Source organism: Octodon degus, unplaced genomic scaffold (assembly GCF_000260255.1).
Source record: "Octodon degus isolate 3935 unplaced genomic scaffold, OctDeg1.0 scaffold00304, whole genome shotgun sequence".
NCBI lineage: Eukaryota > Metazoa > Chordata > Mammalia > Rodentia > Octodontidae > Octodon > Octodon degus.
This window is the reverse complement of record NW_004524880.1, coordinates 1,018,557-1,032,990: the sequence shown is the minus strand read 5'-3', so window position 1 is coordinate 1,032,990 and position 14,434 is coordinate 1,018,557. Positions and strand designations below refer to the sequence as shown.

The 14,434-nt window shown below is 57.7% G+C and overlaps 2 protein-coding genes across 2 annotated transcripts in view; one reads left to right on the top strand and one right to left on the bottom strand.

The window, feature by feature from the left end:
* Map1s (microtubule associated protein 1S) overlaps positions 1-3,490 on the bottom strand; it is a 19,629-nt gene extending 16,139 nt beyond the window's left edge. Inside the window, exon 1 of the mRNA XM_023707647.1 lies at positions 3,037-3,490. Coding sequence (XP_023563415.1) covers positions 3,037-3,490 — 454 coding nt within the window. The remainder of the gene's footprint in view (positions 1-3,036) is intronic.
* Positions 3,491-3,971: 481 nt separating this feature from the next.
* Positions 3,972-14,434, top strand: part of Unc13a (unc-13 homolog A) — a 44,577-nt gene continuing 34,114 nt past the window's right edge. Inside the window, exons 1-9 of the mRNA XM_023707646.1 lie at positions 3,972-3,996; positions 8,552-8,581; positions 9,089-9,188; positions 9,845-9,962; positions 10,565-10,688; positions 11,227-11,300; positions 11,453-11,507; positions 12,111-12,143; positions 13,819-14,026. Coding sequence (XP_023563414.1) covers positions 3,972-3,996; positions 8,552-8,581; positions 9,089-9,188; positions 9,845-9,962; positions 10,565-10,688; positions 11,227-11,300; positions 11,453-11,507; positions 12,111-12,143; positions 13,819-14,026 — 767 coding nt within the window. The remainder of the gene's footprint in view (positions 3,997-8,551; positions 8,582-9,088; positions 9,189-9,844; positions 9,963-10,564; positions 10,689-11,226; positions 11,301-11,452; positions 11,508-12,110; positions 12,144-13,818; positions 14,027-14,434) is intronic.

Genomic DNA, 14,434 nt, shown 5'->3' with positions numbered 1-14,434 from the left:
GGGGGGGGGGTCCAAGGGCTTTTGCAATGGGCTAAGCTCCCCAGCCCTTTCTTTTTCTGATTTTGAGGCAAGACCTCATCAACTCACCCCACTGGACTTGAACATGTGGTCCTCCTGCCTCAGCCTCCTGAGTACTTCAATTACTGTATGACCATTTGCTACTGCACACAGCAGTTGATAGTTTTCTTGGTGACCTGGGCATGATGACACATGTCTATACTAGGGAGACTGAAGCAGAAGATTGCCATGAGTTCAAGGCCAGCCAGGACTACATAGCAACACTCTGTCTCAATAATAATAATAATAGTAGTAGTAGTAGTAGTAGTAGTAGTAGTAGTAATAGTAATAATAGCCAACAAGATAGCTCAGTGGACTAAGCACCTGCCCAGGCAAGCACAGAGACCCGGGTTCAATCCCTGGCACCCCAGGCACGCTGAGCCAGCAACTGAGACCCCACAGTGTGGTGGTGCACACCTCTAATCTCAGCGCCTGAGAGCCTAAAAATAGAGGATCACTATAAGTCTGAGCTCTGTAGTGAGACCCCGGACCAAATAATAACTCTTTTTCTTCGTGCTGGCATGGAAACCAGGGCCATGCACTTACAAACTTCTTCTCTTCTCTCTCTCTCTCTCTCTCTCTCTCTCTCTCTCTCTCCCTCTCTCTCTGTTGATACCAGGCTTTGCTTTGTAACTCAGGCTGGCCTAAAACTCAAAGCAATCCTCCTGCCTCAGCCTCAGCCTCAGAAGTCTTGGGATTGCTGATGTGGACCTCAAGGCCTGCTTTATATGTACTTTGAGAAATGGGTGAGACCTGAGAGGGCCTCTCGTGAAGAAAGAACTGGGAATCCCGTGAAAAGTTCGGCAGCACAGTCGGCGTGGAGGGCCGCAGGGCTGGCTCCCTGAAGGAGGCGCCTCGCCTTCAGCTCGCAGCTGGCTAGGAACGCTCGTGCCCTCCGCGGGCTCTGGCGAGCAGAAGGAAGAGCCAGGCAGAGCGGCGGCCGCGGCGGAGGAGGCACAGCCGTGCAGTCCGTGCGGCCAGCGCTAGGGCTGCGGCCCCGCCCAAGACTCCTCCTCCTAGGCGCTAAATGTGAGCGAGGCCAAGAGACGCCCCGCAGAGACTGGGATTGAGCCTCGGAAAACCAGTGGTAAGGCCCAGGAGATAGTTCAGCGGCTTAAGTGCCTGCCTAGCAAGCACAACGTCCTGAGTTCAATTCCTGCTTTAAAAAAAAAAATTGAACTGTGGCAAAAAAAAAAAAAAAAAAAGCAGTGATGTCTCAGAGCACGTAACAGCTGGCCTCAGAGATCAAGCAACTGACACGAGGTACTTTCTCAGATGGTGTCCCCAGACCCCTCCGGGCAGAGGGCTACCGAGCCTGTACTCCTCCTGCAGACCTGTCCGCACACAGCAGAGGTGATGTGGGGCCTCCAGCCTGGCCCAGCTCACAGCGCCCGCGCGTCCTGCCTTCTCACAGTCACTCCACCCGAGCAAAGCCTCTCTTCACGAAGTAATAAAACCTGGTCTGGGCTCGATGGAGTCCTTGACTCAGACCAGCCACCGTCCCGACTAGACTGAGAACCCCCCCCCCGACCCCCGAGCTGTGCACACGTCTGTCTTCTTTCTGTCTGTGGGCTGCGCTGGCCGCGGGGGATTGAAATCTATTCGTGCGTGTTTCCCGGCGATTACAGCAGATGGACTCCGGGCCAGGGCACTTACAAATCAGAGGGGAAGCCAGCGGAAAGTAAGGTGCCCTTCTGCCCGTCCATGAGACTGCTCAAAGCTCCAGCCCTTCAAGCGGGGGCTGAGAATCGCGGTGTCCCGCGACCCGATGACCCCACAGAGCCTGAACGCAAGTGTCCCTCGCGTGCACCCGCGCAGCTGCGAGCAAGAGCGGACAGCTGCGCGCGTGCACTTGGAAGCGGCGTCAGACTGAGTCCCCGGCGTGGCCAGAGCCCACAGCCAGAAAGAAAAGCTGCGCTGGGGAGCACACCCCGGCTTTCTTCCTTCCAGGGAGACGCTGAGCGGGCGGAGGATGGGGCCCACTGTGCTGAAAGCGCTGTGCTTTGCAGGCCTGGCTGGGACTCTGCGCCGTGATCCAGGCCTTCTAAAATTTTCCTTTTGGGGCTGGGGAGATGGCTTATTGGAATAAACGCTTCCTTGGCAAGCGCAAGGGCCTGAGTTCAATCCCCAGTTCCGGGGGAAAAAAAAAAAAAAAAGACTAAACTTTTCCCTTTATTTTCAGATAGGCTGTTTCTAGGTCACTGAGTCGCCCAGCAGAACTCGAACTTGCAGTCCACCTGCATCAGCCTCCAAGAATGCTGGGGTCACAGATTTTAAAATCTAAATCTGTTCTAACAGGGGATTGAACTCAGACCCTTGCACTTGCCAGGGAAGCGCTTATTCTACTGAGCCATCTCCCCAACCCCCCTAAATCTGTTCTTGCAGCTCTTCATTCCTTACCGATAGCCGATGAATAGTTCATTAAAATTAAAATGCCAGCGCTTCCGCAATGCTGTGGGGCCTCTCTTGGGAAGCTGGGGAAGTTACCGAGGCACAGAAAGCTCAGGTGACCCACAGGTTTGCACAGTGACCAGAGAGAAACGGACGTGTGCGTGCGTGCTTGCGTGTAAGGTTTTGAATGTACACTGTGCCCTCAGGACCCTCCTCTGTGCGCGTGGGTCAGGGCTGGTAGGCGCGGGCTTCTGGGCACAAAGGACATAACCAGAAGTTTTGTGGGCTGGCAGTGACTGTGAAACAATGTACAGAACTGTGTGGAATCCAGGTCAAGTGGAAGGGATGGGGTTTGAGGAGTCCTGGGCAGGAGAATAAGGCCTCAAGGCTGATCTAGGAGACTGAGGCAGGTTGACCACAACCTTAAGTGGGGTCTGGGCAATTTAGCAACTTAGCAAGATATTGTCTTAAAATTAAAAAAGAAAGTGTACAGGCCCAGAATTCCAATAAAAAAGGCTCCTGGTGGGCCTGGGCATTGCTGGGTGAATAGGAGTTCTCCGGGTAGAGATGGTTAAGGATGCAAGTCACACAGGCTTAGAAGGGGGAATTCGCGCAGAGAGGGGGCGCAGGGGTAGGGAGGCACGGCGGGCGGGACTGGGCCTGGATCCGCCCCGCGCGTCACCGTCACCCGCGTCGGCGCTGTCCGCTCCCCGGTGCTGACCAAGATGGCAGGCGGCGCCCTAGCTCCGGCGAGCACAGAGCTGTCCCGGCCGTGCGGCCGCTGAGCCACAGCCATGTCGCTGCTGTGTGTGGGAGGTAGGGCCAGGCAGGGCGGGCGGGGGGGCGGTGGACGCGGCGGGTCCTGCGTGGGGTCCGGGCGGACGCGGGTGATGCGGGCTGGGTGGGAAGGCTGGCGGCCAGCGCGCGTGGCCCGGGTACCGTGGCCAGGAGGCCGAGGCAGCGGGGTCTCCGGCCGGGCAAAACCGGGTCCGGCAGCCGCACCCACGGCGTGGTGCGGGACACAGTCCCGGGCCGGCGCCATCAGCAGGACCTCGGAGCGGCGGGTGGGGAGGTCGTGCCCCTGCAGCGCGGGAGACCCCGCCGTTCGGCCTAGGTGGGCGGGGGCCCAGTCCCTGGCGCGTGCGTGGAGCCGCCCCTCCCCCCTCCATTCACAAACCGCCGGCTCCGTGCGGTGTGGCGTGGACTCGGGGCTCTTAAAGGGATAGCGTCCCTTTCCTGAGAGGGGCGCGGCAAGGGCTGGAGCCGATAGCAAACCCCCAGCAAGGCTGTGCGACCACCGGGACAGCGCGGGGCCACAGAGCCCACGCGTCCGGGAAGGCCAGGCCAAGGAGGGAGTGGGTGGCGGGGCGGCCACGGAGGCGACGCGGGGCTCCAGGTGCCTCCTCCGCACTGGCCAAGCCAGGTTCTAGGAAGGCTGGGGTCGCACCCTGGCTCTGACGCACGCAGCGGGAGGTGTGAGGTTGGGGTGACGTGAGCGGGAGGCGGGGAGGGGGAGGGGCGCCATGGTGGGGGCTGAGAAGGGCTCCCGTGGGATCCCAGCGCTGTCCCAAGTTAAAGCAAGACCGGCCCTCCACCCGCTCAGGAACCTGCCTCCGTGTCCCCTCTACATTCGCACCTGGACTCCCCCCTTGGGGAGCAAGATAGGGGCGCCCCGGTGTGCAGGAGCCGGGAACATGGCACAGGACCAGCCCCGAGGCCCGAGGACCCCCGGCGCTTCTCTGGGGGCACCCACACACAACTGTGCCCTTGCCAGAGAAAGCTCCGCACATCGAGGTCTCACGTCCTCTCCCGGAGGCTAAGGCAGGAGAGTCAGAAGTTCGAGCCTACGCTGGGCAACTGAGTGGTTGACTTTGCAAGGCTGTCTCCAAATGAAAAAGAGGGTTGGGGATGTAGATGTGCCTCAGTTTGAAGGCCATGGTCAAAATTAGCCTCAAAAGAACAAAACAAAAAACAAAAAGGAAACTTCATGAGCTGACACTTAGATATGGACCAAGAAGGTCCAGCTGTCCGAACACAGGAGGTCGCGCCCAGCTCAGGGAGCCCATGTCCCGGACAGCAGCCCCTCTGGACAGGGGCCGATGATGCACACAAACACACGTGTCCAGTGTGCAAAAACACAGGCCAAGCGACTGCGCACACGCACACACAACGGGCTCGCAGTGCAGGGCTCACCCACACGCACTACTGTGCGTGGCCCTCTACACACACCCACACATGCACATGTCTGCCTTGATTACCCAGAATCCAAGCAGGCTCAGGAAACAAAAGGGAGATTGCCTTGATCCAGCCTTGGCTCGTGCTATTTCTTTTCAAGGACTGGGGATTGAACCCAATTCCTCAGAACTGAGATCCATCCCACCCTTTTCTATTTTTTATCTGGAGATGGTGTCACTAAGCTGCTTAGGCTGGGCTGGAGCTAGCAACCCTCCTGCCTCAGCGCCCCCATAGTGCTGTATCACAGATATGCACCAAGGGACCTGCCCTGCCTACTGTCTTCAAGACCCCATAAATCCTGAAGAATGAGGAAGGTGCAAGCCATGAATGCGTGTGAAGTTGACTTGTCACACAACTGATGATGTCACTAACAAGCTCCACAGCCCCAGCTGTTATCCCCACCATAGCCCCATTTTACAGATGAGAAAAGCTGAGGCCCAGAGAAGTGTCTATCTGGCCAGTGTAGCTGAGGCCCAGAGAAGTGTCTATCTGGCCAGTGTCTCATAACAAGCGTGGTTGGCGCTGGTCGACTCCACAGCTTGCCTGCCCATCCCTGGTTTCCCAGGGGGACTCTCCTTGCCCCTCCACGTGGCATCAGAGAGGGCACCCTGAACCTGGCACTTCTGGAGCTCTCCCAGGCTGCTGCCTGCCTGCATAGCCTGGCTGGCTGGAGTGTGTGTATGTCGGGAAATCGATGCCGGTGTTTTTATTAATGGAGATCACGAGTTTTCCCAAGAGCTGCCGCGTCCTCAGCCCTGACCTGGGCTCCAGGCCGGGTCTCGGGCGCTGACCGAGTTCTGGGTCACCCGGGAGGGCGGGGCGCTCTGCCCTGCGGTTTAATAAGCAGCTACTACGGCCCCCGCACCCAAGTAGCTCCTGGCCAGTGCAACCTGGGCGAGGCCGGCCCACCGACGGGATGGCGCGGTCCCTTTCATTAAACTCAGGTCTTTCCCCGCGTCCAGCCAGAAGCGCTTGGAACCCAGCCAGGCGATAAAGCCCCACCCAAGTAATCGCGAGACCCGGTCACTGGGGCTGCGATAGTGCCTGGGGGGCGGGGGAGGTTGAGGAGACCGGCCGCCAGTGCCGCCACCCAGCGCGCGGGGAAAGCTTGCCGCGCCTGCCTGCCGCAGGACAGGGCACACGTCTACACCGCCCTCGGCCGCGTTATAAATAGCTCGCGTGTGACTGGAGCGAAGGCGGCGCTTCCGCCGCTGACCTGATGTCGCCACCGCGCGCGGGATGTGACGAGGAGGCGGCGACTCGGGGGGACCCTTTGCTGCCCGGGCAAGGCCGAGGGGGGCGCAAGCCGGCACCTCCCTGCCGCCGCGACTCCGGAGGACACTGCAAGGCCCTGTGGAGCCCCCAGGCCCTCTGAAGCCCCCGCAGCAAGTGACATGAGGGTCGCTGCTGTCCTTGCCATATGAGCAGCAGGCACTCGGGCGTACAGCCCCCAAGGATCCTGCTCAGAGGGCCCCTGGGGGTAACAGACTTAGGGAGGGAGGGGGAGAGACAGACAGAGACAGAATGGGAGAAACAGGCAGAGGAAACAGATGCAATAGGAGACCAGAGACCCTGGGAGGAGGCTGGGGGACAGAGACAGACAGACAGAGCCAAAGACATAGAGTCCCCAAAGAGCCATTGGGCTCCCTCTGGCCTGGTCCAAGATGTATCTGGGTAGCGCCCGGCGCAGGCTGGATCCCCAACCCTGGTAGCCCCAGGTTCAGGGCAGTGCTTGGAGTGGGTGTAGGGACTGATTTCAGGTGAGAGAGAGGTGACATGGGGACACACGGATGGACAGACAGAGAGAGCAGCAGAAGAAAACGACCAGATACAGGAAAACAGGAACAGGGTGATAGAGGGGTCAGAGGGCTCAAGGCCCTGTCACAGTGTGGCTGGGACCCAGCTTTCGGTCTCCACGCCTACCTCCCAGCACAAAAACACACAGAGTAGGCGGATACTGGTTCCTTCGTGTTAAGTGTGGGCTACTCCACTGGGGAAGCTGGCGTTGGCATAGGAGCGCAATGTTCCCACTTCTACAATGGGAAGGAGCTGTTCTTCTGGGGTTCTGTCTCCCCTGGCTCTGTTGAGCTGTGCTTGTGAGGCAGAAACTGAAGGGACAAGAGGGACACAGCACAGCACAGAAGGCGGTGGCATTTGTCCCTAGAAACAGTTGTGTTTCTAGGACTACACCCTCTGCTCACTCCTGCACGGAAAGCGGAGGGTTCAGGATGGTGAGCGCAGGATGCTGCTCTCTGCACAGGAAGTAAAATAGCACAGTGTGCGGTGCTCAGATGCGCAGACTACTTCAGGTACCGCCAGAACCGGTTCTGCTGAGCACCTGGAAGGGAAGAAGGCGGGGAGCGGGGGGCAGAGCTAGGGTAGCTTTGCAGGTGCTGGGGTCAAAGCTGGGCCTTTGTACTGAGGTACAGCCAACCTCCTTTTTCTGAATTTTGAGGCAGGGTCTTACTAAACTGCCTAAGTCGCTGATTTGCCAAATGGCCATCCTGGGGTGCTGGGATGACAGGCACTCAGCACTGTGCCTGACTTCAGTGCAGCAGTTACTGTGGGTTTGGTACAACTTGCATGTCCTGCCTTCAGAAGCAGAGAAATGATTGTCAGAAAGAAAGAGGAAGCGAAAAGAAGAAAAGAAGGGTGTGGGAAGCAGGCCATGAGCCCGCACTGTGGAAGCAGGAGGGTAATGAGTTTACCCCTGCTGGGCAATTTAGCACCTGAGGGAGACCCTCAAGCAAAAATAAGCAAAATAAAAATGCTAAAAGGGGGTGAAGATGTAGTTCAGTGCAAAGGCCCTGGTTCGATCCCCAGTACCAGAAGAGAGGCCCTCGTGAATCACATGTGAGTGAGCTACGAAGGAGGCGCCAGCAAGGCAAAGATGTTCCACAGCTGGCCTGGCCTGGGCAGCCCTGCTCCAGGGCTCTGGGCACTGCAGGGCTGGTTACTGCACAGCCAGCCTGAGGAGCCCTGGGCTCCGCTTGGGCCAGCCTGCCCCAGGCAAAGTGAGGGATGGCTTCTAAGTGCCATAGCCTGGGCCAGCTCTCTCGCTTATTCTGTCCAGGGTCACCCAGCACCCCTGCCTTTGAGTTGTGCGCTGAAAACCCAGAAGCATCTGGGGAGACAGAACTGGACAGTTAGGGAAGAGGTGCATGAGCCTGGCAGGGACCTGAGAGGGGTTCTCCTTGCAGCTTCCCTCTGCCTCCTCCACTGGGCCCTGTAGAGGGCTTCCCAAGGGAGGCCCCTCCTGACACTTCCCAGCTCTTTTTTTTTTTTTTTTTAATTTTGCATCAAGGTCTTGCATTGAGTTGCCTGCCCTGGGCTCAGAATTGCAATCCTCCTGCCTCAGCCTACCAGAGTGCTGGAATGACAGGCACTGCCATGCCTGGCTCAGATCTTTGTTTGAATCTTGTTCGATCAGGGCTGAAGGCACTGCTGCAGAGTCAGATGGGGATGGTGTGGGAGGAGGCTGCTTCTAGTTGGATTTCCTTCTGCTCCGGGGAGCCTGGCTGTCTGTCTGATGCTCTCTTTCTCTCTCATCCCTACCTCCTCCTCTTCCTCCTCCTCCTCCTCCTCCTCTTCCTCCTCATTCTCCTCCTCTGTGTCTGTCTCTTTACCTTGTTCTGTTTTCCCTGCCTGGTCTCTCCATACTCATGCTCACTGTCTTTGGTTCTCTCTTCTGTGTCTGTCTCATTCTGTCTCCCTGTCTTTCTCTCTCTCCTGTCTCTATTTCTCCATCTCTGTCTCCCGTGTCTTTGCATGTCTCTGTCTCTCTCTGTGTCCCTCTCCACGTCCCCATGTCTGTCTCTCCTTCTCCTCCTATCTCCCATTTCCCTTCCCTATTTCCGTCTCTCCACAGTCAAAAAAGCCAAGTTTGACGGTGCCCAAGGTAAGTACTTGCCTGCTGTCCCATGTCTGTCCGTCCTCTGTCCGCCTGTCCACTGTCTCTGGAGAGTGGGGAGGTCTCTGGGCTGAGGCTTAGATTGGCCTCTCCATTCGAGGAGCACTGGGTCCAGGGTCAGGGGGCGTACCAGAACAGTTACAGGGGCCGGGGAGATAGCTCAGTAGAATAAGCACTTGCCTGGCAAGAGCAAGGGCCTGAGTTCAATCCCCCGTTACGCAAAAAAAAAAGAAAGAAAAAGAAAAAGAAAAGAAAGAATAGTTACAGATGGGGAAACTGAGGCCCAGGATGAAGGGGAGCATCTCAGAGTTGGGTCTGCACAGCGGCCTGGTCTGTGTGTCGGTCTGCGTCGGGCCCACGCAGGCTTTGCTGGGCTCCGAGGCAGCGTCCAGGGCGACCCCTGTGAGAAGATAGGACAGCGGGCTTCACCCAGACTTTGGGAAGGGCTGTCAGGGTTCCCGAGCCCCTCGTCGACCCCTGCTCTCGCTGCCACAGAGAAATTCAACACCTACGTGACCCTGAAGGTGCAGAATGTCAAGAGCACGACCATCGCCGTGCGCGGCAGCCAGCCCAGCTGGGAACAGGACTTCATGTTGTGAGTTTGCGCCGCAGCCCCCGCCCTCCCCTCCGTGTCCACCCCCACGTCCCTAGGCCTTGCCCCTTCCAGCCATTGCCCCGCCCCGCCACAGGGCTCCTCCCTGATAACCACGCCCATAGAGACCACGCCCCACTGTGGCCACGCCCCGTACCTCGGCCACGCCCGCCCTGCCCCCACTCAGCGGTTCCCTCCAAGTCAGCTGCCCTGGGCGTCACCGGTCTCTACCTCCCCCGCACCGCCAGCCTCCACCGAACTTGCTGCCGCCGCCTGCCTCGCACAATCTGCTCTCCTGGACAGCGCGGCCCGGAGATATTTTTAATACTGTAGATCACATCCTGACCGTCCCTTCCAAACCCGTCCTGCTGAGGCGGCTGGGAACCGTCGGTCCTGGCGCTGCCCTGGGGCCTTTGCTCCCTCGCAGTCCGGCACATTGTCGCTCTGTGATTCTGCACGGGAGCCGAGAGAGGCTGCCCGCCCCTCGCTGCTGCTCTCGGCCTGTTGCTCTGTGCCGCTCTGAGCTGGTCATGGCCTCCCTGGCCTGGGTTTCTTCTCTGTGGGATGAAAATGCCAGGCTCCTTCCCTCGGGGCCTCAAAGCCCGAGTCTGAATGGAGGACCTGACCTTCTGAGCCCCCTCTCCTGCTCCTCTCCGCAGCGAGATCAACCGCCTGGACCTGGGGCTAACTGTGGAGGTGTGGAACAAGGGTCTCATCTGGGACACCATGGTGGGCACCGTGTGGATCCCACTGCGGACCATCCGCCAGTCCAATGAGGTGACCACACAAGAGAGACATCTGGGGCTGGCACTGTGTAACTTCAAGATCACCAGTTCCTTTTTAACTTCTTCCATGCCTTTACTCTGCTCTTCCCACATGTGGCTTCCACCTCCCAAAGTGGCAGCTTAAAGCTAATCATTGCATCTGTATTCCAGCTGGAGAAATGTAGCAAAGGATAGATCTGTGCACAGCACTTCACTGAGTCCAGCAGCTTCTCCTGGCTGCAAGGGATTCTGGGAAATGTAGCTTTAAATCATGCTGCCTGAGCCCAGCTAGAATTTATATTACAGAACTGTGGAATAAAATAAGGAAAGGGTTACATGCCCATGGTGGGCAGCAGGAGGGAGGAAGTTGCCAACAACAGGCAGGGGAGGGGCTCTGTGTGTGTGTGTGTGTGTCCTTCTCAATGTCCCCTCGGCCCATCCTTGCCTTATCCTCCTGGCAGGATCTTCCTGCTATGAAGCTCTGCCCAGGCCTCCCTGTCCCCTCTTCAGAGCCTCAGTTTCTCTATCTGTAGATGGGGCTATGAGCCAGGCTGTGGCTATGGATGACATGGGCAGGGAACACCCAGCTGACCTGGGCACATCCCTGCCACATAGGAGGGCCCCGGAGAGTGGCTGACATTGGACTCCCAGGTCATCATGGCTGACAGCGAGATCTGTGGCACCAAAGACCCCACCTTCCACCGCATCCTGCTGGACACACGCTTTGAGCTGCCCCTGGGTGAGCTGCCAGGGACCTGCACCTGGAATGACCCAGCTGCACGGGACCCTGGGGTGGCTCTGCCTGCAGGGACAGAGAGAGCCAGAGCAAAGCACACCTGTCACCTTAGCGGGCTGGGCAGCTGAGGCAGGAGGCTCACATGCCTAGCCCAGCCTGGGCAGCCTACTGCGTGTTGTCTCAGAGTAAAAAAGGGAAGAAAGGGCTGAGGATGTGGCTCCATGTGGAGATGGGCTCAACCCCAGGACTGCAAATAAATAATCATAACAGGCCTTGAGGTGGATGGGGATGAGCCCGCCCTTTGGCTCCTGCCTTTTTCAGCGTTAAGGGTGGATCCCAGGGTCTTGACACAGAGCTGGTCCCTTCTTTTCCTTAAGCCCCGACACAGGGTTTGCTGAGTTTCCCAGGCTGGGCTGGACCTTGTGACCCTCCTGCCTAGCACCTGGGGGGATCTTGTCTCTAAGGGGTTCCCACAGCTGGGCAGTGGTGGTGGCGATCAGGGACGCAGGCAGCATGGTCAGCACACTGGTTCTGTCCATAGACATTCCCGAGGAGGAGGCACGCTACTGGGCCAAGAAACTGGAGCAGCTGAATGCCATGCGTGACCAGGACGAGGTATGTGGGGCACAGTGCCACCCCATTGCTCTCCCCACCACAGACACCCCGGCACCCCATCCCTACCCATCCCCCCGCCCTCCCTTCTCTTGCCCAACCTGGGCTGGACGGAGCTGGTGGCTCCAACCCTGAGCCTCTGCCCCCGCCTGCAGTACTCGTTCCCAGATGAGCAGGAGAAGCCGCTGCCGGTGCCCAGTAGCCAGTGCTGTAAGTGTCCCGCCCTGTCCCTGGTGTCCCCTACAGAGCCCCGGTGCTTCTGGCCCTGCCTTGCTTACATAGGAGTCCCGAAGGAGATCTAGAAGTCCTTCAACGAACCTTGCCCAGCGCTGCACAGGGCCCAAGCATCTTGCCAGCAGTGCTGGTCCAGGGATAGCTGTCTGATGGGTGATGACTGCTTCCTGTGCCCGTTTTGCTAGAGGAAGAAAGCAGGACAAGAGGAGAGGAGAAGGGGCATGTTCAGAGCCACCTGCTGGCAGGTGGCAGAGCCGGGCGGGAGGAGTGTGGGTCAGCCCTCTTCCCAAGACTCCAAGCTGTCCTCCCTTAGCACTCCCTCACCATGTGGCCCAGTCTGGCCTCGAACTCTTGCACTCAAGCAATCCTCCTTCCTCAGCCTCTTGAGTGCAGGAGAGCCTTTGGGAATTAATCCATGGAGACCCAGCCCTGGGGTGTCCTGAGGCTTGGGGGCCAGGCTGACCAGGAGGTCAGAGGCAGGGTATCCCAGAATCCTCCATCCTCAGGGGTCATCGAGGGGGATGGAGAAACTGAGGCAGCAGCAAGCCCCACCCCCATCACCTCCACCTTCTCTTGTAGGCAACTGGAATTACTTCGGCTGGGGCGAACAGAGTAAGTCGTAGCCACTGCCATGTCCTGGGGACTGGGAAACTCACACACAAGAACCTGGGGTTCAGAGGGCAACGATACTCTCCCCATAACCCCCCTCTCACTGCTGGTCCTGTGGGGGCGGCACCGTGGGGGCGCACAGGACCCAGATGTGGCTTTGCCTTGTGTCCCACGGCCTCCCCTAGACTAGAAGGCCCAGCCAGCATGAGCAGCCCACAGGGACTCTCTTCCTCTCATCGTCCCTCCTTCCTTCACTTCCCTGGGCTGGAGATTGAACCCAGGATCTGCACACCCAGCTCCATCTCCAGGGCCTTTTTAATTTTCATTTTGAGACGGTCTCACTGAGTCCCTCCATTTCCCATGCTTGTGATCCTCCTGCCTCAGCTTCCCAAGGTGCTGGGAAGACAGGTGTGCACCACCACACCCTGCTGAAATTGGCTTCTTTTTTGCGGGGAGGGCAAGGCTCTACAGGGTGTTTAGGGCCTCACTACTAGATCAGACTCACAGTGATCTGCCTGTTTACAGCCTCCCAAGAGCTGGGATTACGGGCACGCACCACCACACCTAGACTTAATTGCCATCTGAGCGCATCCCAGCAGTGGGGCCAGCAAGGCTGGCCGGCAAGGCAGGCCCTGCTATCGAACCTCTGGCCCTGCTCCTGCTTGCAGGCACTTTAATCCACTGAGCTATTTGGCCAGCCCTGAAATTCACTTCTTAATAATTGACCACCTACGATAGGTCTGAAAGAATCAGACCTTTAGCCAGATGACATGGTGCATGCCTGGCACTTGAGAGGCTGAGGCAGGAGGATCATCATGAAGTCTGGGCAAGCCTAGGAAAAACAACAGCAAAAAAGAAATGTAAGAATTTAGCTTAAAAAGACTTAGAAGTTGCTGAAAGGAACAAATAAGAAAGTATGTGACCTCTTCCCAGATGTCACTTTTTGTTTTGTTTGTTTCAAGGTGTTTTGTTTTATTGAGACCAGGTCTCACTGTGATCCCCAGGCTAGTCTCCAACCTGGGATCCTCCTGCCTCAGCCTCCTGAGTAGCTGGGATTACAGGCGTGTGCCACTATGCCCAGAACATGTTGCTTTTAGAATTAGATTTTTTTTTCAGAGTTTAGAAAATAAACTGTTTTGGTTTTACTAGAGAGTCCAACCCAAAGCAAAACATGCTTCTACTCTTGTCACTGTGGGTCTGGCGACGGCCCACCCAGGCCTGTGCAGTGTGTGTGGAGGCCGCCCGAGAATCAAGCCCTCCTCGATGGGGATGTCCTCTGTCTCCACAGCTTCTTTGCTCTTCACCTGCAGGCTTGGGCCTGGGCCCTCACAAGTGCACATCGCACCCTCTGTCCCCACCATGTCCCTGAGTGCCCCACTGATGGGAAACACACTGCCTGGCAGAACAAACCCTACCTTGATTTTTCTGACAGCCTGCATATAGGTAGGACTCACCCTCCTGTGGAACTGAAGCTCTGTGTCCTTCTAACATCTGAACTATCCTAGCCCAGACTTAGATCCAGTTTGACCCAGAAGACGCCAGACAAGGTTTCCACCTCCCATGTTCTGAGACCTATATCTCTGTTAACCAGACCCACAGTCTTCCAAGCACTGTGTACAAGCACCTCTCTCTGGGCTGGTAGTCCCTCACCTTGTCCCACCCCTCTTCCATCTTCCAGATGATGACCCCGACAGTGCAGTGGACGACCGGGACAGTGATTATCGCAGCGAGACAAGCAACAGCATCCCGCCGCCCTACTACACCACCTCACAGCCCAACGCCTCTGTACACCAGTACTCTGTCCGCCCACCGCCCCTGGGCTCTCGTGAGTCCTACAGTGACTCCATGCAGAGCTACGAGGAGTTCTCCGAGCCGCGGGCACTCAGGTAGCTGGCTCCCCAGGGGCACATGGGGAGCCACGTGAAGCCCTTGCCTCACCCAAATGCTTGCAACAACAGTTGCGGAAGCTTGACTAGAAGGCTGAGTCTGGAGGATCTCAAGTTCCACCCAGCCTGAGCGACTCAGTCTCAGAATAAAAAGTCAGAAAGGACTAAGGCTGCAGCTCAATACAGAGGGAAGTTCTGGAAGCTGTGGCCACTTGATGGAAGGGGCCACCAGGCCGCTGGCCCTGCCAGCAGCCTGACCCACTGGCCCTGGCTTCTGAACAGAAGCCAACAAACCAGGAGTGGAGCTGGGGGCCTTTGCACTGGGCTACACCCCAGTCCCTCTTTCTGTTGTTGTTTTGTTTCTTTTCAGACAGGCTCTTGCTTTGTCGGCCAGGCTGTCCTGGAATT